This window comes from Lathyrus oleraceus, chromosome 4 (genome assembly GCF_024323335.1).
Source record: "Lathyrus oleraceus cultivar Zhongwan6 chromosome 4, CAAS_Psat_ZW6_1.0, whole genome shotgun sequence".
In the NCBI taxonomy this organism is placed as follows: domain Eukaryota; kingdom Viridiplantae; phylum Streptophyta; class Magnoliopsida; order Fabales; family Fabaceae; genus Lathyrus; species Lathyrus oleraceus.
In genome coordinates this window covers 153,008,456-153,034,690 of record NC_066582.1, presented here as the reverse complement: position 1 = coordinate 153,034,690, position 26,235 = coordinate 153,008,456, and the positions used below count along the sequence as shown (strand labels likewise).

At 33.5% G+C, this 26,235-nt stretch overlaps 1 protein-coding gene across 1 annotated transcript in view; it reads left to right on the top strand.

Moving 5' to 3' along the window:
• Nucleotides 1-6,220: 6,220 nt before the first annotated feature.
• Nucleotides 6,221-26,235, top strand: part of LOC127074251 (uncharacterized) — a 34,472-nt gene continuing 14,457 nt past the window's right edge. Inside the window, exons 1-25 of the mRNA XM_051015552.1 lie at nt 6,221-6,609; nt 6,827-6,920; nt 7,186-7,280; nt 7,447-7,949; nt 8,039-8,255; nt 8,344-8,655; nt 9,766-9,916; nt 10,081-10,218; nt 10,776-10,857; nt 11,344-11,621; nt 11,724-11,837; nt 16,851-17,113; nt 17,336-17,581; nt 17,662-17,817; nt 19,665-19,802; nt 19,904-20,143; nt 20,407-20,534; nt 20,757-20,880; nt 21,771-21,932; nt 22,026-22,173; nt 22,277-22,377; nt 22,781-22,942; nt 23,704-23,751; nt 24,598-24,705; nt 25,162-25,236. Of these exons, the coding sequence (XP_050871509.1) occupies nt 6,427-6,609; nt 6,827-6,920; nt 7,186-7,280; nt 7,447-7,949; nt 8,039-8,255; nt 8,344-8,655; nt 9,766-9,916; nt 10,081-10,218; nt 10,776-10,857; nt 11,344-11,621; nt 11,724-11,837; nt 16,851-17,113; nt 17,336-17,581; nt 17,662-17,817; nt 19,665-19,802; nt 19,904-20,143; nt 20,407-20,534; nt 20,757-20,880; nt 21,771-21,932; nt 22,026-22,173; nt 22,277-22,377; nt 22,781-22,942; nt 23,704-23,751; nt 24,598-24,705; nt 25,162-25,236 (4,266 nt within the window). The 5' untranslated portion in view covers nt 6,221-6,426. The remainder of the gene's footprint in view (nt 6,610-6,826; nt 6,921-7,185; nt 7,281-7,446; nt 7,950-8,038; nt 8,256-8,343; nt 8,656-9,765; nt 9,917-10,080; nt 10,219-10,775; nt 10,858-11,343; nt 11,622-11,723; nt 11,838-16,850; nt 17,114-17,335; nt 17,582-17,661; nt 17,818-19,664; nt 19,803-19,903; nt 20,144-20,406; nt 20,535-20,756; nt 20,881-21,770; nt 21,933-22,025; nt 22,174-22,276; nt 22,378-22,780; nt 22,943-23,703; nt 23,752-24,597; nt 24,706-25,161; nt 25,237-26,235) is intronic.

Below are 26,235 nucleotides of genomic sequence, written 5' to 3'. Positions count from 1 at the left end.
GACATCTGTCCGTCTAAAGAACAAAACTATTGTTACTGCAATTTTGTGGTATGTGTTATAGTTCTTGTTATCTAGTACATGTATTCATTTTGGACTGAATTTTTCTATTACCTCCTGCCCATTTTGAGAAAATTAGGGGGAGATGATGATATAATGAGATTTAAGAAAGAATGTTGCTTCTATCTGGTGTTCATAAGAAGTTATTGGCTGCTATTTTTTTTCTTATTATTTTGATCTTGGCTTGTAAGTATTACTCTGGTTTTTCTATCTCTGCCTTTGTCAAATCATGGCAAAAAGGGGAGTGATTGATGTGTGCATATGATATATGTAGATGAATTGGTTTGAGCTTGCCTTGGTCTGTTTTCTGCATCTAACAACCACCACCTTACATGATCTCTGATATTTTTGTTGTTGTTGTATGTTCTTATGTGGTGTGCTAGTTTTTGAAGATTTACTCTTACACATTGCATAAGTTATTTTAGCCAAAATTTGACAAATGGGGGATTGTCGTTGCTTTTGATCGTTGCATTTTTGGTAAAACAACATGAGTAGTACAAGACATATTTTGGTGAAAATGCAACATGTGGGACAAGATATTTCAACATGTGTGTTGCATCAAGCCTTAGTCCATAAGACAGGTTTCGTGAGCAAATTTGAATGTTATTTATGTTTGACTATAGAGGTTATTACAAAGATTTGTTTCAAACAACTCGTTGAGCAAGATGTCTTAAACATGTTGTGTGACATTTGAGTGTGTGTTCTGCACAGACCGCATCATATTATTCTATATTGATTTTGGTACGATCAGAAGATTACTTTTGGAATAGGTTTGTTAATCCAAATCATTTTGGTAAAATATTTGGATTTGGTTTGAATATAGAGATTTAATTTGATTGGATTTGCATTGAAGAAAATATTTAATTGGATATGCTTTGAAGGAAGATTTGGTTCAATTTTATTCAATCCAAGATTTGTTGAAATTGATCTACACATATATTGGCTGAAGTTTTAATTAAACAAAATTTTCCTGAAGATATTTTATTTGTTTTGTTTTAATTATAAGATTTGGATTTGCATTTAATAAGAAAATCTCAAATCTCTATTAATTATGATTTATATCAAGTAAAGATTTTAATTAATTTGTTCAATATTCAAAATTGTGTTACATGGACAGATGTCAGACTAAATGTTCAAGCATGTGTGCAACATCTGACATTTAGCAACAAGTTATGGTTGTTGTTGTTCTGAGCGGAATTTTTTGTTGTGTTTCAATCATATTTGTTGATATCTTTTAGCAATGTGTTATTAAATTTGTTTGACAAATTAAGAAGATCAAATATGATTATTTGGAGATTTAAATTTGAATCAAGACAAATCAAATCTCTTTGTTAGAGGTTTTTGAATAACAAATCAAAACAACATCCTTTACAAATTTGAACGTGATCAGATCTCCCTTCTTTTGACTAAATATTTGTGGTGTAACATAAGTGATTTTTTTTTTGCATTTTCAGTATGATAAAGTAAATTAAATTCTAAATTATGCATCATTTATGGTAGATCATTACCCTTGGTGAGAATTTGAGCCTTATAATAGATGACATGTAAAATTCGATTTATTTTTCGTTCTTATGTGATTTCTCTCATATTTGTTAGTTACTCTAGAGCTTGACTAGACTTTTGTTGAAACTTTTTATTTAATTATACACCCTGATATGATAAATAAAATTTGTTTTTGTTTTATATTTATCCATTTAGCCAAAAAAGTCAACCTTTAAATTATCATCATTTGTTTGAAACCTGTTTGAGCCAATTTATCCCATTTTTTTTCTTATGACTCATTACAACCCTAGAAGTGAAAAACAATGTTATAACCATACTCAAAGGGATGAGAGAGTCTTATTTGGAGTTGTATGAGGTTGAATTAGTAGATTTGTGATATTTTAAAAGAAAAGAAAAGAAAGAAGAAAATTATATTACTATTCCTTCTAGAGAAGAAGAGAAAAAAACAAAAGAAAAAGAGAAAAGAGAAGTGAAAATGACTGCAAAGAAGTTGTTTGAAAATGAATAAAGTGATGATTAGTTCAACTGATGCGGTTCCTTCCATTTCTCTTTTGTCCCTTTAAGTTTCAGCTTAATATCTCTTAGTATTTATCTTACCCTTACCTTGGCCACTTTACAGCCTAAATAAAGTATTTTTGATCTTTGTGTGCATGTATTTCAAGTGTGGATATTATAGTCTTTTCAAGTTTATGGTAATGCTAACTTGCATGATATGCTTCAAGTGTAAAAAGATAATCTAAACACTTGAGAGTAAAATAATATTTATATCATGTGAGGATTTTGCCAATTTTGATGTACTATTTGGTAAATTATCCTCTTATTTGCTTTATTGTCACAAGAAGTTACTCACTAACGCCATATTGCTTAAAGCTTATAATGAGAATTTTGTTTACCCCTATATGATCTTGAAAGTGTTTGAAATTGCATGTTCTGATTTTGTTCTTATTTCTCGTTTTTAATTTATTTTGAATTTTGAAGTTAAAGTTTTGTTCAGAGTACAAAAGTTTAAGTGTGAGGAATTTTATCAGTGTATTTTAATACATCGTATTTTACTTTGTGTTAAGATAATTCTACGGCTTCTCACGTTAACTTTATTGTTTTTAATATGTTTTTAAGTTAAATTTGAATTCTCTTTGATTTTATATTTGTTGCTTATTTTTATAACAAACTATATGTGTTATATCAAACTTATTATTTATTAGTACTTTTAGAATATTAATAAAAACTATAATTTGTAATTTGGATATCAAAAAATCGATTCAAATTAAATCACATAAAATTGGATCAAATCAGATCAGATTTCTATAACCAATCATCCAAGACCAAACCAGACAGCGAGTAAATTTATCTTTAGATCAAACGATATTTTGCTTAAAAACCGTTCCAAACCGAACCGCAAACACCCATAGTAAATAGGAATATAATCCGCATAATATTGATAACACTTGTTTAATTGATGTTATAATCAAATAGAAATTGAATCCACTTATAAAATTTGTGATATAATAACCGATGATAAGTATGAAATTACTGAACTAGTAGATTAATTTGTTAATCATAATTGTAATTGTTTTTTTATTTTATTTTTAGTTGCCTGAAAACCTAAAACTCCACTTATTCGTATCTTCCCTTTGGTTAAATTAACTTATAGTCCTTGCGATACGATTTGAGTGCCGCTTTCTTATACTACACTTTATTTACTCATTTTTGACCTGTGTGCGATAACGAATCATTCATCTTTTAGCTTTTGGTTTTGTTTATATTGTTATTGAGTCTCCCCACCGATTATGCATCATATGGTTGGATTTTAAATATTTTTTGATGCATGAATAAGTCAAAGTGTTTGGTTATTATATTTTACGTAACATGCTTTAAGTCAGTTTGTTTAGTTTTTGAATCAAAAATTGTTTTCGAGAATTATTCAAGTCATGACAATATTAGAATCTAAAAAACACTTCACATTTTACAAAAAATGAGATTCTGGAAGTGTGTTTTGAATTACATTATTACATGACTCAAATCAGGATTATAAAGAGCCTGATAACTGTTTTCATGTTGCCATGATTCGAGTCATAATATCCATGATTCAAATTACAATCACTTGATTCGAATCATAGGTTGTCTGATTTGAATCAGATAAGATTACATTTATTTAGTTTTGCCTTTATAACTCTAATTCGAATCTCATGTTTTCACGACTCAAATCATGTGATTCGAATAACATAATGTGTAACTCGAATCACATAAATAGTTTCTCATATGTTCCCAACTCTTGATCCAAATCACTTGATCCTTTGATTCAAATCATACCTATTGCTTAAGACTCAAATCAAACACCATTTCTCACTCAGTTTTATGTTAGATCTACAATATGATTTTAAATTTCACAACACACTTGTTCTCTCATTTTCAAATAGGGTTTTGAGTATGTTTTGAGTATTTTGAAAATAAATTCTTTCATCTTCTACCTCATTATATTTCCATTTTCACGCGAATCTAAATCTCATATTTTGAAATGTATGATTTTTTTAGGAGATTATGCTATTGTGATTAACGCCTCTTTGAAATTTTCTCGAGTTTTAAAAGGTTTGCAAAGTGTGTGTGGTTGTGTCTGGTTTTTACAAGTCCAACAAAAAAGAAAAACGTTCTTCTCTCCAAAATTTATTTAATAGTGTTGTGCGGAAGCCTACACACAAAGTGTAAGTTCTTCTCAATCTTCAGACATGTCAAGACTCAAGATACCGATAGGATCGAGGAAAGATCGTTGCAGAATGGATACTTTGGAGCAACATTCTTTGTGTTGGAAGATTCAAGCTGATTTTGAGTAAAGATTTCGTGATGGTTCAATTTTGGATATTGTGTATAGTTCAACAAGGGTCTAAATCAAAGATTTTATATTTTAAACATTATTTGTATTGTGGTTGTATTTAACATCTTGTAATTTGTCACGAGCTATACTGGAAGACCAAAATTTTCAATGGGAAACCATTGGAGAGTGTAGTAGGCTTAACGAGAATGATAGTTAAACCACTATATGTTCAACATATTCTTTTCTCTATCTATTTTAATTTCATAGAATTGCATGTTTAGGTTGTTTTTATCACTTTCATAGAACCATATATTGTTAAGTTTATTGTCTTGGTAGCGATTTATTATTTAAACATAAGTTTTATTAGGTTGACACCACAAATTCTCTTGTTGATTAGGACTTGAAACAGTGGTCTTAGAATTATACTTGTTTTGATTATGTAAAGTTACAATTCTCATGTAAATCGATCTTAATTCAATACATTACTTAGATTAATTTTGGTTAGCTGGTTGTTCCAATTTATCATATTTGTATACCGATTAAGGCGTTTGTGTATATCCTGTCCGATAAACATAATCAATTTTTATACGCGCTTTGCTTATGCTTCACAGAGCATTTTTAAACTTTGAGAAGTTTTTCAAACTAAATTTAATTTCAAATCGGTCAAAATATTTTTGGGAGGACTATTCACTTCTCTAAACCGTTGCATTCTCATATTCTCGTCCAACAAATTTGATGATCGGTGTGGTTATAACAACATAATATCACGTTTGACAATAAAGTGCGGACACATTCAAGATGCTGGGTTAGAAGACTTAAGAATAGATGACGTATGCTCATACTAAAACATGGTGTAAGCATAGATTTAACTTTTACTCTAAATAAGATGTTTGGTGAATAACATTTTTTAATATGTCTATGCCTATGAACAAATTAAATAAGATGTATTTTAAATGGTCGGTGAACATCTTATTGATTTATGATAATGAATGACAAATTACATATTATAACTTTTTTCGCACAGGAGGTTCAAACCTGAAAATCAAAATAGCAATGAGGTAAAATTTGAAATTTGCTAAGGCTATATGTGCGTTGATAGAATGCGATGTAATGGAGCAAAATAAAATATTATGTTCTACCATTTGGATTGGTAAGAAGAAGATGAAATGGAGTAGAATATGATGAAATACATTCCATTCAATTTTATTATTTATCCTCATTTTTATTATTTACCCTCATTTTTATTCCATCTGATTTGGATGGAATAACATTTTTTTTACATTCCATCATAAATCATCCAAACAATAGAATGAGATATCCATTTTGTCCCGTTTCACTTCATTCCACTTTGTTCAATTTTGCTCAGTTAAGTTTGAAATATTCAAAGATAGCCTAATGAACGAAGTGGAATCGAAAATTCCATTCCATTGTTTGAAAATTTTAGAATGGAAGAAAATAGATTGTTAATTCCGTCCAAATACGAAAGGATAAAATATGATGGTAAATGATGAAATAAAATGAAATTCATATCATCCCATTTCACTCCATCGAATTTTAAATTATTCAAACAATAAAATATCATTCATTTCTGTCATATTCCATTTTACTTCTTCAGATTCCATCAATACAAACAAAATTTAAAAAAAATTGACGCAACTTCAATAATATATAAATAATATATATGCCATTACAACTAATTTTCATACAATTTGTGCTAAAGCCTAAAAGTGCAAATAAGTATAGAAAGAAGTTAAGTAAGCAATTCAAAAAAGAAAATTAATACTACTAATATTGAGTAGATAAACTATGGAAGGAAAAAAATGAAAAAAATAAAAATAAATAGAGAGAGAAATAAAAAAACAAACACACACCTTAGTTTGGTTGGTGACACACAAAACCCAGAGCCCCTCGTGCAGCGCCGTTATGAATTAAAGGAAGGCGCGAATAATTGAAAACGGATCGAGACACGTGCTGGGTTTGATACAGGGTTTATCAACCGAAGATTAGGGTTTAACTTATCAAGCTTTCAAGTGAATAGCACTTTCAGAGAAGAAGGAATGTCCGAAGCTGAAGCAGAAGCTGGTTCAATGCTTTCAGTCGTTGCTTCGTTATCCAAAAGCTTCGATCAAGTGCCTCCTTCAGCCGTTCCGGCGGTGCTAGATTGTATTCTGCTTTCCACCGGTTTGTCTCCGCCCTCGCTCTTCGCTTCACTTCTCCATGACTTTCCTCGTTTTCTCAAGGTATTCATCTTCAATTCAGTTCCTCTCTTCACTTTTTCCCAACCATTTCATAAAAAACTATGCTCCAGACCTCATTTTGTTGCTATTTGCTACTTGATTTTTACGTTTCTAGAATTTGTAAGACTGTTTATTTACTATTTTACTATTTCTTTATCACTCTATATTGAGTTTTTTCTTCCGGTTTTTTATGTTTGATTATATTTGTTGGATGTAATAGGACATTATCAAGGAGGATGGTACTTTGGATTCTGATAAACGACACCGTCTGGTGTCATTGGTGGCCGCATTTTGTCACCTCCTGAAGAAAACAGGTGAGTTGCTTCTGATTTATGTGTAGTTTTTGTTCTTGTTAAACATTCACAAAGGTTTTTTTTTTACAAACTGCAATATTTTCTCTGTTGTGCATTTGGAAATGCATATATTTTTCTCTGTTTTTGCATTTGGAAATGCATTTATCAATTGAAACTATAATGCTATGCTGAAATGGAGCTTTTGCAGCAGCAGTGGAATTACAGTACACTTCATCTTTTTTATTTTTTAACTAGGAATCATTCAATGTGATTTATTTACTTGCAGGGGCTGATTCTGACGCGATACAACTGTTTGTTTGGAGGTGTTTTCTTCCTTTAGCTAAGGTGTTGCCACCATCTCAGCATGACTTGCTTAATCAGGTATAATACAATGTCAAATTAAATAGCTAGGAAATTGCTTATCAGGTTCGAATCCTACTAGGTGCAAATTGCTTATAAAAAAAAAGCTAGAAAATTGTGTTTTGCTGGTAGTTGATGTATAATTTATTTATTTATCATTTAACTAATTTGTAATTTGATATGGTAGATAACAGAATCACTCATGGATGTTGTGATTAAAACCGGCACCTTGGAAGTTCTCGAAGAAACTTTGGTGCCGGTTTTTATAAGATCAGTCGGTCTTTCACTGGGGATGCTTCATAATGATGATTCGAGTTTGTATAAATGGAGTAGAGAATCGTCTCACCAGGATTCACATGACGTAGTTGATGGGGAACAATTTACATCTTCATCAAATTGTTACAAATTGACAACATCATGCAATGTTTTGTCTGTAATTCTTGAACTCGCCCTTCAGTTTCTGCATACAAATACACTCTCCAATTCAGCTGAAAGAGAAGGGTGTATTGCTGAAACATTTGTTAAAGTTTTGATTTTGGAATTATGTAGTATGAGTGAACGGATGCTTTTACATAGTCCAGAACATAGATCTTGCGCAATTGGCTTTCTTCTTCCTATCATTCTCAAAACATTCCATGACATTGGCTCTTTTGAAATCTCAATTCATGGGCAGAAGCATGGTTTATCTCGGTATAGCCAGCTAGATTAGTTAATATATTATTTGCTTTAATATACATTCTTTATCTGTATGAATTGTCTGGTGTATTACTGGTTTTCAGGGAACATTTCTTCATGAAAATATGGAACTGCTGCAAAACACTATTTTCAATGGGACCTCTAGAGAGAAGAGAGGGATACAACACACTCTCTCTGTATTTCTCTTTTTCCTGGCTGGCAGAAGAATATGAAATTTCTGATAGTGATACAGTCATTAAAGCTGAAGAGTTTGACATAAGAGCAGAAAAAGAGTTCTGGGATGAGATAAAAACGGGGCTGGTACTTGAGCTCTGTTTAGTATTTTTCTGTTTGATTGCTTATGTTGTTGATGCTTTGCTTACTTGAGAACCAAAATGAATATGTTCAGGTTGACAGGGAGAGTTTAGTGAGGAAGCAGAGCTTACATATATTGAAGATGGCTCTGAATATACGAGAAGGAGTCAATTCCCTCCCTAGCATTTCAAATAGCGACACCAATGGAAAGTGTTCAGTACCTTGTGGGGTGACAAGGAAGGAACTATGGGCTCTCAAAGAAGCGAAGTCACTTGGTGTTGGGAAGCTTTCGACGTTAGATGAGCTTATTTATAACAGCCAGCAATATTGGGGTGCCTTTGTGCTTTTATATGAGATGCTTGAGGAATATGGTACTCATTTAGTTGAAGCGGCTTGGAATCATCAGGTATGGGGCCAGTTTGTTTCAGCTTTTTTAAAAAATGATTTTTATAGTATTACATATTTTTGTTAAAATAAATTTACAAAGATTTAAAAAAAAGCTTCAAATATAAAATTAGTTTAAGTAGTTTTTCATTAAATGTTATTTTAGGTGTTTCATCCTTTTGCTATAACTTTTTTTGGATAGTTCAAAAACTCCCTTCATTTTGAAGCTATTTTGACTATGTTTTCATAAAAATCATTTTTGAAAAATTATGTGATTTTGACTATGATTTAATCTTCAATAATGCATATTTATGTTACTGGATGTCAAAATTAGTCTTTTAATTTCTAAAAAATGAGTTTGAAAGAACTTTTACTATTTTGATTTTTTTTTCTTCATAAAATCAGTTTTGAAAATAAAAAGAAAAAATCAGTTTTTTAAATCTATAACAAAGGGGCCAATATAATCATGCAAAGGAGTAAAAACTTGGTGTGTATGTGTATATTTATATATTTTTGTATGTGTTTCTTTGTAATGAAGTGCTAACATATACAATGCACAAACTTTTATTTATACTAATACAAGATTCCAATCCCAATTGAATGACTAAAAAAATCATGGAAATTACTCCTAAGAGATGATTTAAGATATTTTAAGATACAATGATGATTTTATGAGATGTTTTATTTTTAATATTTTAACAAGCTTCAAAATCCTACTGTTAATGATGGGTTTGAATTGATGAAGATGGGAGGTATGCTTGATATTTAGGAGTAAAATTGTGAAGTGGGAAAGAGTGAGGAGAACAAAGGTAGAGGAAGTTTTACTACACCTTTCCCTGGTACACTGTCATTTTAGCCTCACACTTCATAAGAAAATTTCTTTATCTACATAGAGAAAGAGGTCATGATGTGACGGGTTAAGTTTATTCAGAAACAGTTTTGTTTTTATTTGTCCTTTTAACAATTCCTGACATGGCTCGCATAGTCAAGAAACCCATTTAAATTGCATACAGTTTAGTGTATTTTGGAATACAAAGTTGTCAAAACTTCGTTGTTTCTGTATTTTGGTTTTGTGTTTTGTGCAGTTCCATAACAATTGCATCTAATGTGTTGAAGTAATTCTCTTATACAGGTCTCCTTGATGCTTCAATTCTCTGAATCATATCTCAATGTTGCAACAAATATCAGTAAATTTCATCAAGATCAATTTGAAGTATGTGGCGAGCCTTTTGACTGGTTATCTATTTTATGGGAACGGGGCCTTCAACATGACAATCCTCAAGGTTAGTGTCGTCATGATTATGGACACGTGAGGCCCTGGCAAGTCTTTTTATTAGTAAAATTTAAGTCAAAATATGAATACCATTACCCAAACTACGGAGTTTGTCACATATTAAATTAGTCCTTTCATCCTTTTTCCTTTTGTGGTGTTTCCAAATATATGCAGTAAGGTGCCTGATCATGCAGTCTTTCCTTGACATCAATTTGGAGAATCATGTGAACTATGTAAAGTCAGTGCCTGAAACCTTTGTTCTCGGTCCATTTATGCAAGGGTTGAATGATCCAATGCACCATAAAGAATTTGGTATGTGCTTCACTCCTTTGGCTCCTTTCAAATGAATTTTTTCTTGTTCATATTTGAAATTTATGTTAAGTTTTTTCCCTTTTAGAATTTTGACAAGACCCAACTTAGCTCCAAAAGCTAGATCTAGGGATGGGGATTGCACAAGCCTTACTTTGGCAATATCTCTAGTCAATGTAGGATCTCAAGTTCTCAACACACTCCCTCTCCCATTCAAAATTGGACATCTGGAGTGTAGACAAATATGAGTGGCCCATAACAAATCTAGGATATAATTTATACAATTTTAGAATCTGTGCTTGGTCAAACTCAATTCTAAAAGCTAGCTCAACGAGTGAGCCTTGTCCAAGCCTTACTCTGGCCTTATTTCAAAATGATGTGGGATTCTAGTATTTTTTATTAAAAAAATCTGCGTATTTAATGGTTTAATGTCACTCAAATGATTAATTTCTTCAAATCTGACGTTCCTTTCACTGGCATGAAAAAATGTGTGTCTCCTTATGCTACTGTAAACATTTTACATTCTTCTGAATACTGTCATGACTTAATTGATATTTTAGGTGTGAAAGGAGTTTATACATCAACCGTGATTAAAGGTGCAGCCCAGTTTTTCCGGCAGTATGTTAATTTTCTATCACCAAGGTATGCTTAGAACTTGTTTTAGTAAATAGACTGGTATACGGTGTGTTTATAAAAAAAAGTTCATTAGCTTATCCTTTTTACACCGGATCTTCATGCCAATAAGTAAAGAGACTTCCAAATTGATAGGTATATGTCATGCAGTCTTTGAACAACTTAGACAACTTAGTCCAAACTCCATAATACGGTACTAGAGTAGTTTTAGTTTATTAGTTTTGAGGACAATACCCATCTCTCTAAATATCTATGTGAGATTATAGAAGGCATTTGGTTTTGTTTCTTTGCTAATATGATGAATGACATACTTCCTGCTTAATTTAGTGGAGCAATTTTTTCTCACACGCACATGCACACGCTTGTTTGCCTATAGTTTGGTGGTAATGGTACCCGTAATGCTTTTTATCTTTTTCCTTTATTTATCTTTTAAATGTAAATGTGTAATGAAATACTTTGGATTTACATTTCTTATTGTCTAAAAGTTATTTACAGGAAGCTCTTTGCATTTTTATACAATTTAGCATCCACCACTAAACATCAATCTTTTGGACGGGCTGGACTTATGGGCCTAGCTGAATGCATTGCTTCAGCTTCTGCTGGTATTGGAATACTTATTCATGCCAGGACAGAATCATTCACCGAAAATCTCCCAGTGGAATTTTTTCCTGGAATGGAAAAAAGTCAAACTGGTAAAAAAGAATTACTGGATATCTTTAGATATGTTATTGAGAGCAGCAAACAACATTTCAATCCCAGTTACCGACTTCAAGGTTTATAGCAGTGTACTTGGATTATATGATTCTTAGCATTCATTTTCATATTCATAATTTAGGAGCCATAGAGTCATCTTACACCTAGATTATGTTTTTCAGTTTGTGGCAGGATTCTTGAGGCTGCTGCTTCTGTGGTGTGCGCATTTGATATTCCTCTTGAAACTCTTTTGTTCTTCATTTCAGCATTGCCACACGAATTTACGGATTATGGTGGTATGTGGAATTTCTAATATCTAGTGCTTTCTAACATTCTAACTATAGTCACAAACTTGTGTCACTACTCTATTTTGGAAAGTGGAAGGAAAATATAATGCTAAATACTCTATTTTCCCTTTAATTGCGTGCGAGTGGAAAGCAAGTAAACTTACAAAATCTTCATGTTGTTCATATCTACTGATCCAATGAAGCTGGAAAACTGAACTATCAATTACTGTCCACTTTCTATACTATTAAAAGTTATATTATAATATTATATTACTAGGGTTTAGTATTAAATATATGGATTTGACCCATTTGTCTTATGTACTACTCTTTTAACCTATTAATATAAATATGAGGGTCTTTCTTATGTACTACTCTTTTAACCTATTAATATAAATATGAGGGTCACTACACATTGTAGTGCATCTGACTGGTTATTCATATTCTTTCTCTCTTTCTACATGGTATATCTATAGAGCCTACTAGGGTTCGGTTGAAAAAAAAAGTTAAAAAAACCCGAACCCTTTCGACAGCAGCAACAGAGAAGGCCGATTTTGCATGCTGGAGTGGTGAATTTTTTTTTTCGGCGGCCGAATTATGGAGAAATTTGCATATGAGCAAAATTGATGTCTTTAAACGCTTTTTCGTGCGCATCTGAAACACGTGTTTTTGACATCAGATGGGTTGTGGTTTTGGGATAGACTGAGGTGCTTTTTTTAGAGTTGATAGAAGCTTGGTGGATTCAATGGCTGTTTGTGGCATTTTGGTGGTGTTCTACATTGATATAGTGTATTTTTGTGCGGTTTCGAGTTAAAGTCGTGTTCTACTGTGTTTTTGGTTAAACAATATCGATGAAAATTGAAAATAGCATCAAAGACAGTTCTAAGAAGCCCATTACCGAGTTTGTTACTACTTTCACAAAACTCACCGACATCAAGCTTGATGGGGATGGTGAGAACTATGTGGAGTGGAAGTATCTATTTGAAATTAGTCTCGGCGGAATGAGAAATGATGGACATTTAACATAAGCATGTCGAAAGGAAACAAAGGCAACAACAATTTGGAATTCTGGTCTTACTTGTGAATTTTGTTGATAAGCAAGTTCAATAAGTTATTACTCACTGCAAGATTGAAAAAGTTGTGGGATTTTTTGAAATTTATTTTTGGTAAATCTGATAATCTGAATCGCATTTATGCTCTTTTGCAAAAGATTTTCCGCCCCAAACAGGATAAGTGTAAGTTGATGGATTATTTTTTAGAGTTTAAGAAATATTCCAAGGAGTTGACTTCTCTTCTAGCGTGCAAATCTGTCGAAGAAATGTTAACTCAGCAAAAGAAACTTATAGCCTTGAGTTGCCTTTCTGGTCTTGATTTAGAGTATGAGGTGGTTCAATTCCAAATTTTGTCAAGTAAGCAGGTTGATAACCTTACTGGTGTTTTCTCTCGGGTTATGCAATCATCTTTTATGGAAGTTTTCTCTCGGGTTATGCAATCATCTTTTATGGAAGCACACCCTACTACTACAGTCTACATACAATGATTCCTATGCAATCATCTTTTATGGAAGCACACCCTACTACTACAGTCTACATACAATGATTCCTATGATCGCTCAACTTTAGCTGTAGTTGCGGTGGTTTTCATAATGGAGGTAGAGGAGGTCGTGGTGGCCGAGGTCGTGTGGGTGGTGGTTGTGGTGCTCCAGTCCAGTGCTTTGGTTGTGGCGAATTTGGTCACTACCGAAACCGTTGTCCCCATGCACAAGCTAATCCTCGCTTCACTAATATAATGTCTTAGCCTGATCCTCAGCCTTCACAAAATGAAGGGCATACAATAGTTATGAGTTGGGGTGTACATGGGTTGGATAAACCCACCAAATCCGGTCAAACCGACTCAAACCAATCCGAAAAAATGGGTTTGAACGGGTAAGTAGGTCAATATGATTTTCGAAAATGAAAAACCGTTCAAAATAATTGGGTTTCGGGTAAACCCGAACCCAACCCATAAAATCCAATCAACCCACTCAATCCATAAATTTGACCATTAACTAGTTATTTTTGTTTTTTATGTCTCTTAATGAAATGATATATGAATTAATATTTATATTTTCATTATTGGAGTTTTGTTGAAGATATTAATGTTGAAGTCAAGACTTCTTTTTTAATTGTGAAGGATATTTGAACAATGTTCTTAGTATTTTTTTTTTTGTAATTTAATGAATGATAACTTTGATGTATTTATACTTGGTTGCTTTAATTTTAGGCTCTTATTTTGTGAATCATGATTTGAAATTATTTAGGATGATGCACTTTGATTATTTTGATGCTAATACTAATAAGTTCTGAGTATTTTATTAATTCTAATTCTAAGTACTACCGTAATACAATTTTGAGTTTTGCAAATGTTTTTATTATAAATTTCATAAAGAATTGGTGTCTATAGGACTAAACTATTTTTTAAGGAAAAATAGTTGGAGCATTTTTTGGAAAAGAATATGATACATCATTTATATTTATGGTTTTACCCAAATCGACCCAATAATGTTGTGGGTGATTATTTTACCTCACCCAAACCGTTATACTCTATATGGTTTTGGTTTTGGCCAAACCCAATCCAAACCGACCTATGTACACCCTTAGTTATGAGTGATGAAGAATTTAATAGATACACGGTTTAGTTGTAATGTTTGCATTTTTCGAAGTGATAATGCAAAAGAATATTTTTCCTGCACAATTTAATATTTTCATGAATCAACGTGGCATGATTCACCAATCATCTTGCAACTCCACAACAAAATGGAGTTGTTGAGCGCAAAAACAGACACTTAATGGAAGTTGCCCGAGCTTTATTGTTTGAGATGAAAGTTTCAAAAGTTTTTTGGACAAACTGCTGCCCACTTAATTAATCGCATGTCATCATCTGTTTTAAATGGTGTTATCCCATATTCCATTCTTTTTCCTTCTCATTCTTTGTTTTCTTTACCCCTCCTTCTCATTCTTTGTTTTCTTTACCTCTCAAAATACTTGGTTGCACATGTTTTGTGTTTGATGTTGTCTTCCCCTGCTGATACTCATTGGGAAGCATTAATCCACATTGTTAAATATTTGAAGAAAGCTCCCGGAAAGGAAATTGTGTACCAAGATCATGGGCATATGTAGGTGGAGGCTTTTTCTGATTCAGATTGGGCAAGATGTCCAGTGGATCAGAAGTCTACCACAGGATATTGTGTAGTCTTCAGAGGTAATTTGATATCTTGGAAAAGTAAAATATAATGTAGTAGCAAGATCAAGTGCAGAAGCATAATACAGGGCTATGGCTCAAACAAATTGTGAACTGATATGGGTAAAACAAATCTTGGATGAAATGAGATTTGAGTATAATTATCTTATGAAATTGTGGTGTGATAACCAGGCTTCCATACATATAACATCAAATCCGGTCTTTCATGAAAGAACAAAACACTTGGAGGTAGACTGTCATTTTATCAGAGAGAAGGTTCAAGAAAATCTCATATCCACTTCCTCTGTTAGGACATGAGATCAACTAACAAATTTGTTTACAAAGGCATTGAATGGGGTGCGTGATGATTTTATTTGTAACACGCTGGGCATGATATATATATATATATATATATATATATATATATATATATATATATATATATATATATATATATATATATATATATGCTTCAGCTTGAGGGGGAGTATTAAGAGTTATATTATAATATTATATTACTAAGTTTAGTATTAAGTATATGGGCTTGTCCTATTTGTCTTTCTTTCTTATGTATTACTCTTTTAACATATTAATATAAATATGAGGGTCACTGCACATTATAGTACATCTGATTGATTATTCATATTCTTTCTCTCTTTCTACATATACTAAATTACTGTTACAATCCCAGAGAACAGAAGTAGAATTTGATAGAAAGAAGAATAAAAGACATGTGTTTTTATTGAATATTGAGAATGAGATCACTGCTCCACTGCCCTGTTCACTCAAATGCTTACAAATCTTAATGATCCCTCTCTACATTGCATCATCCTATTTATTTTGTTACTGATTCCCTCCATCTAACCAGCTGACCACTCTAACTGTGCCTGACTTTTTTCCCCTTCTCTTCTGTCCTAACAATACCCTACTAATTACCAACCTCACGCCCAGGACTAGACAATTGGAACGTGGAAATAAATGGGGGGTGGTCTGATAGCGGAAATCATAGTAGATGGCACACCGGATCTTAAACGAGGCTCTGATATCATGTTAAGAAATGTGGTTGGACCTAACTCAATCTTACAAAACCGGTTGATAGAGTGAGGACTGCCCTCACTTATGAGCACATGTTCAGGCCATATATTATCCAATGTGGGACTCTTAACACAAGTGTTCATGCTTGATGTTATCTTCTCTAATGTGGACAATGGATGACATCACCAAGATAAAGCATTAGCCCAATAAAAAAGCAGTTGTATACATGCTTCATAAATGCTGTTAAATGTATGCACCATCAGCACTTAACTAAACTATCATATGTGGTCCATGCCCCCATCTCTTGGGGAACGGGCTCTCATGATTCATCTGTCTGGCATTCGTACTGATATGTTCAGATATATCATCTATTAGGTTTTACTGTTTTATAGTTTTATGGAAAAATTCAACAGGGTTTGAAGGAATTAAAAGAATCAGACACACTGCAAATGTGAAATTCAGATTGATTATCTGAGCACAATTGAACTAACTTCCCTGGTTGGATATTTTCTAAATTACTCTGTTGTTGTTCCTTCCTGATGTTAGTGTCAATTTTTGAGTTTGGACTTGGGAGCATTACTTTTTAGTTTTTACAGAATTTTTTGGGATATATAATAAAAAGCTTACTGCATATTTTTCATCACATATTCTGCTGTTCTGTGCGATGCTGGTATATCCAGCCTTTTGTTGGTCAATGAATTAGCCTTTGAAATCTGGGTGATGTGATTTTCTGTTGGTAGAATGTGACCACTTTCCATCTCTTCCCCACAGGCAAATTAAGGTCGACTGTGCAACGATGGTTCTCTGGTTGTGGTTACAAGGATTGCTGTGCCAATTGTTGTCTGGATGATATGAAGCTCTGCAAGAGTCTTTATGATTTTCCACATAGCTTTATTAGTAATCATCGTTCCATTGATATTTCTCTTAATTATGACGACGGCGACTTTAGTGCATGGGAGTTTGAAGCAAATAGATGGGCAAGAGTGCTTTTCCTTGCAATAACGGAGGAGCATCCTCTGGAACCTATTTTAATGGTTTGCTTTTGCCTTCTCCCTTTGTATTTTCTATATGATGCAACTAACTCCCTTTGAAAATTGGGATTACTATTAATGGTGTGAGCTCCTATTAGTTTTACTATGCAGTATTAGGATCATTCTATGGCTTGCTATTGATAATCTGCTCAGTGCATTGTCATCCCTCTATCATTCTCTGGTTTGTATATGAACAGTATAAATGGATGTCTATTATTTTTGCAGTTCATTCAAAAGATTGGCTCGAATATCTTCAAACAAAACCATGATGCAGTTTACATAAGAGTCAAATTCTTGATTCTTGCCTCAAGTTTTGTTCTGGAGCTTCGCAGAACAACGGAAAGAGTGATTGAATATGGCAATAAAGCCAGAACAAAAAATACAGAGAGTGGCTTTCCTGGTGTAGTTGATGACTGGAGTTTCATAGATGGCATTTCTAAGAAGCTTGTTGATATATTTCTGTATTTGTTGGTATTATTTCTTATAATTCTTATTATGGTGTGGAATTCCATTTATCCATTTGTGATCCTTAAATGATTATTGAAATGCAGGATGATCTGGTTCAGTTTGCAACCCAGTCTTGTTCCGTTTTCTGGTCTGGTGCTGTTGCAGAGGACACTGCACTGCCTGGTGCAGTGAGAGGAAAACTTGGAGGTCCTAGTCAGCGGAGGTTGCCAATTTCTGCCACCACTGCTGTATTGCAGGCGGTAGGTGCTTTCTGCTCTTTTATTAGCGTTGGTTACTTGACTTCTCTTTAAAGCTGGATTCTAGAATCTTATTATCCGTGGGTGCCACTATTCTGTAGAATTTGTATCTAAACTGGCGAGTTGTAGGTATACTCTTATACAGAAGGTGGCTAACATTTTACTTTATTCATCTGTTTAATCATTTTAACAGAAGTGCTCAAATAGTTTAAGTGTTAAGAAATGTGGTTGGGCCTAACTCAACTCTACAAAATCGGTTGGTAGAGTGAGGACTGCCCCCACTTATAAACACATGTTTTAGGCCATATATTATCCAATGTGGGACTCTTAACACACCCCTCACCCTCAAGACTAGACAACTGGAGCGTGGAAATAAGTGGTGGGTGACTTCATAGCAAAAACCATAGTAGGTGGCCCACCGAATCTTAAACCAGACTCTGATATCATGTTAAGAAATGTGGTTGGGCCTAACTCAACTCTACAAAACCAATTTTGTAGAGTGACTGTCCCCACTTATAAACACATGTTTTAGACCATATATTATCCGATGTGGGACTCTTAACATTAAGCTCTCAACTTATTTCTTTAGATAAATCCTAGAGGTAAGAATCAACATGTTAATAAAAACTAAGCTTTATTGATGTATTTGTAGTGAGGGCAAAACGTTAAATGATAGTATTAATCTTGGATATCAGCACTTACCGGCCCATCTAAAAACACTATAGCAGAATGATCACCGTTCAGAAAATTTTCATTAAGATAAAATCATTAATACTAAGCACTTAAATGTTACTTTTAAAAAAAAATTACTCCAAATATTCATGATTAACCATAAAAAGTCATTGGTCTTGAGCAAAATTTACAAGCATATACAAACAAAAGTCAAGGAAAGAACAAGTTTCATCGTAAAGCTTTAAAGTAACTAATCATTAAAATTCTAATCAAAGTTTTTGTTAATAGGAATCTTCAATTAAAAGTACAGTTTTTTTAGTTCCGTTTCTGTGTATGGTGAAAAGAAGACGTTATAACTAGTAACCAGTGCGGAGGATAACAAATAGTCTATGTGTTTGGGTCTTTGAAAGACTTACGACAAGAAAAACAGAACAAGGAAATGAAAAAGAAACTAAAAGGACAGATCTCAGTGTCGAGAAAAGAATATTGAACAGAAAGTCAGAAACCACATACCTAAAAAAAACAAAACAATAGAGAATGAAGATGACAAGAGAGAAAAATTGCAACCTGCTGGAGAGTGAGAAGAAAAAGAAAACAAAGTGCTTGCTTGATTGGTTTGTTGGAAGTTGCTAGGTGCTTGCCAGAAAATACAAGATCATGGCCAGAAAGTTGTTGATAATGGGTGAGCAGTTGGGTTGGATGGGGTTATGGAATAACAGAAATGGGAGGCTTCCATTTGGAAATGAGAAAGAGGTAAGGGTTTTCTTCTTTGAAATCCAAAAAGCCAAAAATACTCCCAAGTCCACCTACGCAACATTAAATGTTAAGGATATCTTGAGTTTTCAGATGGTTCCATTGTCGTGGCAGAAATATACACTACAAGCCGCAATTTCTGTCGCAGTACCATCGTTAATGCCTGAAAGTTGTTACGTTGTTGAATCCATGTACTGCCAATATCATTATCAAAACTCACAGTTTCATCCTGTTCTATTTCTTTACATTGGTCTGGTTTATCTTTGCTTAAAACTTGAATGTTTCTACAAGTTGATATTATAAATATCAGAAATGGGAGTTCATTCCTGTTCTCTTTTTTTTTTTTTTTAATTTGCTTTGATTAAGCCGTACTTTTTGTTTCCCTCTTTGCAACTTGTCTGATTTTCCCGTGTTTAACCAAGCAGATGATGTCAGTGAAGGCCATGTCATTAATATTGTTGTGGTGCAAACAAATTAAAAAAGATGCTTTGCTTAGCTCTGCTTTTACTTTCATGTGGCAATTCTTCTGGAGGACTGCTAGATCTCCACATTCTTTCTCAGAGGTACTTGGCATATTGCATTATCTGCTATAAAATTGTGTTTCTGTCACGCTTGAAGTTTGTGATTATATACTTTTTGCTGTTGCTGTGTATGTTTAATGCAGACACAGGCAGAAGTTTGTCTTGCAGCATATGAATCATTAGTCCCAGTTCTCAAAGTCCTAGCTTCCACATACTGTATTCAATCTTTTAATCTCATTGAGGAAAATGAGCAATTGTTTTCAGATATAGAAGGCAGGCCTCAGTTAGATTGTATGTGTGGATCTTTCATTCAAAATATTAATGATCTCCTAGGAGCCGGAATTTTGGCAAGATCTCGAAGGGCTGTTTTGTTGGATATTAAGGTGGTGATCTCTCTGTCCTGGGGCATTTTTTTTGTTGCCATATGATATTTGGGTCGTGATAAAGTCAGTCTCAGATTTGCATATTCATTTCCTCATTTGTTTGTCTAATTCGATTGTGCCTGTGTTGTGGCGAATCATCCTTTTCCAATTAATGGTGGTAAAACTTTAGCTGTGAACAAATTATTAAATGTATAGTTACACTAAATACAGGATGTTAATTGGTTAATTGAAAGATTTTAACTGGTTTCTTTTTACTGATTCAGTGGGCATGCCTAGAATCTTTGCTGTCAATTCCTTCCCATGCTCTCAAAAATGGGATTCATTTGGAGGAAAACCACACTTTCTTCTCAGATGACACTCTGAGATGCATTTTTGGTGATCTTGTTGAGAGGTAAGAGAAACAGGATAATCTATATGCAATTATGCATGCATGATCAATGTGATTTATGTGATTTCTCTTGCAACATTTTGTCTTATTTATGGTTGAGACTATCAAACTTTGTCAATATTGTCAACGTCACACATCTTCTTTACATGTTTTGGTTATATCTTCTTTTCCCTCCTGGTTTGTCTTATTTATGAGGCTTAGCTTACTGAAATTTGTGTTTTTCAGCCTTGAAAATGCTGGAGAAAGTTCTGTTTTATCCATGCTGAGATCACTCAGAATGTTATTTGAGCTAGTTGCCAAAGTGACGCCAAGTGCAGTTGTTTCCTGTAGTCATGTGATAGATGCACAGGTGTACTTCACAGCTTGCTATTTAGTCTGTATTTGAATTATTCAGTTCACTGTGTTGCCTTTAATGGAATGAATTTTAAGAGTACATATTTCCATAATTGAACTTGGAGGTATGACTTTAAACATCAGCTCTGTGCCCAGATATATAGCTTCTCATTTTGTGCGGATAGCCCCCAAGACCTTGATAAGCTAGCCTGTTGCTAGGTTTTACTTATTTTTCTGTGGTCAGTTGTTTGGCTCCTGAAATTTCAAGGGCCTTTAGGTGATCTTTCAAGAATGATGGTTTCCCTGCATTTGTCAAAACCAATTACGCATACATGTTCATTTTTTGGGAATAACATAATCACTGAGGATGGCACAGTTGTCACTGATCGGGATCATCAAACTTGAAAGAATAATATCTTAATGTATGCACTAAAATATTACCGTGTATAACAATACTAGACACACAATCATGGAGACATTTGGGATATGTCGGATATTTGATGGAATGGAATTGAATGAGATGGAACGGAATGGAGAAGAAAAATAAAGTTAACATTCCATAATTTGAATATTTTTGTAATTAAATTGGAAAAAACGATATTCCACCCTGTTTAGATGAATTTGACCTTAGTTGATATTGATGATTGCCAAGTTTGATCCTATAATTATGGTTGGTTAAAGTAGTATTGTGATTGGGCAATTGTACTGTCCATCACATTGCTTCTAACTTAGTGTTATTTAGTTTGTGTTTTTTGTAGCATTCATGAAATTGCATAATTCTATTTTGTGATAATTTCTAATCAAAATGGTGGAATATCCTTCTATTTAATTGCATGAACGTCCTCTTTTCACCCCACCAGCAGCGTTTGCTAACTTAATGACATTCAAATTGCAATAATTGACCAGGTTATTTGGAATTTGGTGCATTCATCTTGGATATTACATATAAATTGCAACAAGCGAAGAGTTGCTTCGATTGCTGCTCTTTTGTCATCTGTTTTACATCCTTTATTATTTAATGATGAGAGCATGCATCAAAGAGACAATGCACCAGGGCCACTGAAATGGGTATGTGTTCTTTACACAAGTTTTCTATTCCCGTGTGTTTTCTCTTCTAATTCTCTCAACTAGTGACTTTTTCTTTTAATCTATGACACTCAGTTTATTGAAAATCTTCTTGAGGAAGGCACAAAGAGTCCTCGGACAATTCGACTTGCAGCGTTGCACTTAACAGGGTTATGGCTCTTAAATCCTATAATTATAAAGTTTTATTTAAAAGAGCTTAAACTGCTCTCTCTATACGGTTCAGGTACCAAACATGTTTATTTGCTGTATCATTTTGCATTTTACTTGGCTAACTGCTGTTTCATTACTATAAAAGTATCATATGAATATGACACTGTCTCTTTCAGTTGCATTTGATGAGGATTTTGAAGGTGAACTAGCTGACAATAATGATGCAAGGCTGGAAGTCTCTTTATTAGCTAGGAGCCCTGATCCTGAGCTGACAGAAGTAAGCAACTCAACATTTAATAGTGATGATTGCAAATATATATTTTGTATTTATTATTTGATTATGTTATTAATTATTTGATAGGATCCTCACATCCTTAAATAGCCTGGGACTGATTTGATTTTCTTCCGAAATTATGGGATTGTGTTTCCTTTGCTTCTTGTATAGACACCTGTAAATCCCTTATAAATAGTAAGAGAAAAAAAATCAGATTTAACAAAAGATTTGGCTACTTCAGTTTTCTGTATGTCTACCCAAATTTGCTAAACAATAATAGCATTTTATCATAACACCATGGTGTGCTTATTGTCATTAATTGCTAATCTAATAACTTTCCCTTTATTTATTAGAAACAATTCTAGAAGCTTTTGACTTTGTAATAACCGGTCATTTTTCTTAACAGGCATTTATTAATACAGAGTTGTATGCACGTGTATCGGTTGCTGTTCTGTTTTACAAGTTGGCAGACTTGGCCTGTATGGTGGGATCACCAAATGAAGACGTAGATTGTATTGCGGCATTAGATTCTGGCAGATCATTTCTGCTAGAGCTTCTTGACTCTGCGGTAGTAAAAGACTATTATTATTATTATTATTTTTTGAAGCAATAGATTACCATTATTTGATGATAAGGAATACATTTTTATGCTAAATTTTTCAGTAGTTTTTTATTCATTAGTTTAAATTCAGAAATATTTACTGTATGATATGTACTTGGCATGCTGAGCTATTATGTTCTTCCGGTATTGTGTATGCCTGATTTGCTCTGCTTGTTTTGTTACTATCTGGCTTCAAACCATGGAAGAATCGTTTGGGGTTATTTGAAATTATGAATAGGTTAGATGATGTTTTTGGTTGTCCTCTCCTTTTGAATACCATCAATGTAAGCAAAGTAAAATGAAAGCTAGCCCCACCCCCACTATTGTAAGTATGTATCTGGTTTTTATACATTGGGCCTCTAACTCATTCTTACAAAGCTGACTTGTAAGGTGAGGACTGTCACTTTTTATAATTCTTGTCTCTTTTTAATGTGAGACTTGAGTTTTTCCAACAACCTCCTCAAGCCCAACAACACTATTGGGGTTGGTGCGTGGCCCGAATGGATAGGCCCCAATACTGTATTATGTTTTTAATATTGGGTCTAACTCTTACAAAACTAGTTTGCAAGGTGAGGGGTGCCACTTTTTGTAAATTTTTAGGTTTTATCTGCTTTGGCAATACCGTATTTGGTTTCGTATATATTTTTTGGGTGCATGATGTTCATCTACGACAAGTTCAGATGGTTATTTTAGAATGCTTATGTTGAATATAATATCTATTGATGTAGGTCAATGATAAAGATCTCGCTAAGGAGTTATACAAAAAATATAGTTCTGTAAGTATTCTTTGTTCTCTACTTTCTTTTAGCATGATAAGATGGTGTCAGAAAACTTAATCTCGGTCCCAGATTTCTGATGTTAGTTAGTTCACAATTATGAAATTGCTACTGCAAATACTCCACAACCCCAGCTCCAACCTTATCGAAGGTTTCGCAAGTCTGTACAAAACCTATATCCACCTCATCAGCGTTATCGCCAGTGACATTTTGTCATTCGATTGCAGAAAAATTAGACGACATTTTGTCATTCGATTGCAGAAAAATTAGACGAGGACATAAGTAAATGGAGCCCGCCATCAACGACAATCATCTTTGTCAATTTATGGTGAAACCATGCATTTTGCCACATTTTTGACCAATAAAATGAATTTGATGAATGAATGATACATATCTGACATAGAAGGAACAATAGTACTTACATATCTGAAAATACTCCTTTCTTGGCCTGGGTCCTTCTTAACTAAGAGTATTTGGTCCTTAACTAAGAGTATTTGGTCCTTAACTAAGTATTTGCACACAAGTTATTGGATGCTTCCGTTCTTGGAAGATTTGGGAAAAATTGTATTAGCACTTCAATGCTCACATGTAAGCTTGCGACACTCAATTGGGCATTAACCTGAGCAACACAACTCTTGACTGCATATCTCCAAGAGAATCTCTAAATATTGGCTGATTTCAATGGTTTATCAATTAGCCTTATTTCCAAGAGAATCTCTAAATATTTGCTGATTTCATTGTTTTAAATATGGCATGATGCTAGAAATTTCTTATTGCCACTGCAATTTGTGCTCTTATCTTTATCTATTTTACCTTACTTAGCTCAATGTGACATTGGTATTACAGATTCATAGGCGCAAAATTCGGGCTTGGCAAATAATATGTATCTTGTCACCATTTGTTGAGGAAGATATAGTTGGGCAAGTTTTAAATTACTTGTACATATCACTTAATGTAAGTTAGTTTTAAATTAATTGTACATATCATTTAATGCAAGTTGATTTCGCTCTGTATGACAGTTGTGTTTACTTTCTTGATTGTGTTGGATGCATATATTATGTTCGAGCTTACGAGCGTTCTTCTCTATTTAAATTTCATTATATTATTTTATCAGATTACTTGCACGTCATGTCTTTTCCCGGAATCATAAGACAGTTACTAGGTTTTGCTTTTCTTTTCTTTTCTTTCTACGTGTTTGTTTGTGATGCATACTTACATTCCATGACTAATTATATTTGCATCGTCATATGTTAAATAGAAATCACTTTTGATCCAAAAAAGGAATGATAATCATATAGATTCTTCTCTGACACCAAAAAAGATTAATATAAAATAAATGGAAACTGTAACTAGTGTTGATTCTTCTTTGACATGAAATTGGAAATGATTATATCTTTTGTGTTCCTGTAGAGAAATAACTTACCTGCCGTTCGACAATACTTGGAGACATTTGCAATCAACATATACTTGAAATTTCCATCACTTGTAAGACTTTCTTCTTCCTCTTTTTCCTTGTCATTTTTCTCTTCATATTTATACTATTTTTTTGCAACTAGATTTTTTTTATTGTTTTGATTGAGGAAACCCAAAAAAATAAATAAAAGCAAAGATCACCAATCTCCCTAACAGAATTGTTCTGAGATGGAAAATGTCATATATTTCATTGAGTCCTCATATGCAATATATAATTACAAGATTGAATGGAAATAGCTAATCATTCCAAAAATAGTTTCCTAATATTAAAGGACATTGATGCTATAGATACTAAATTGAATATATGTTCAGTTGGTACATAATTGAATATCTTCATGATGTTATTGGCAATTAACAACAAGATATCAATTGCCTAAAACCTCCTCTCAAGTTGGAGCATGCAGATTGGGGATGCCCAACTTGTTTAGAAAATAATCAAACTGTTGTTTTTCCAATGCTTTAGTAAATATATCAGCTAGTTGAATATTAGTGGACACATGGTGAGTTGAAATGTTGCCTTTGAGAAGCTCATCACGTAAGAAGTAACAATCAACTTCAATGTGTTTTGTGCGCTCATGGAAGACTGGATTGACAGCTATATGTAATGCTGATTGACTGTCACAATATATCTTCATGGGGCGAGATTGGGGGACACCGAGAGAGAGCAAAAGTGCTTTCAACCATTTGAGCTCACATGTGGTAGTAGCCATGGAACGATATTCCGCCTCAGCCGAGGAACGTGAGACAACATGTTGTTTCTTGATTTTCTAAGAGATAGGAGAATTCCCAAGGAAAACAATCCATCCAGTGAGAGAGCGCCTAGTCAAAGGACATCCTGCCCAATCCGAGTCACACCAGGCATAAATTTGAAGATCACAATCAGCTTGGAGAAGAATACCTTGGCCAGGATTTTCCTTGAGATAACGGACGACACGAAGAGCTGCGTTCCAGTGCTCTTCTAAAGGTTTTTGCATAAATTGAGCCAACATATGAACAGAGTAAGAAAGTTCT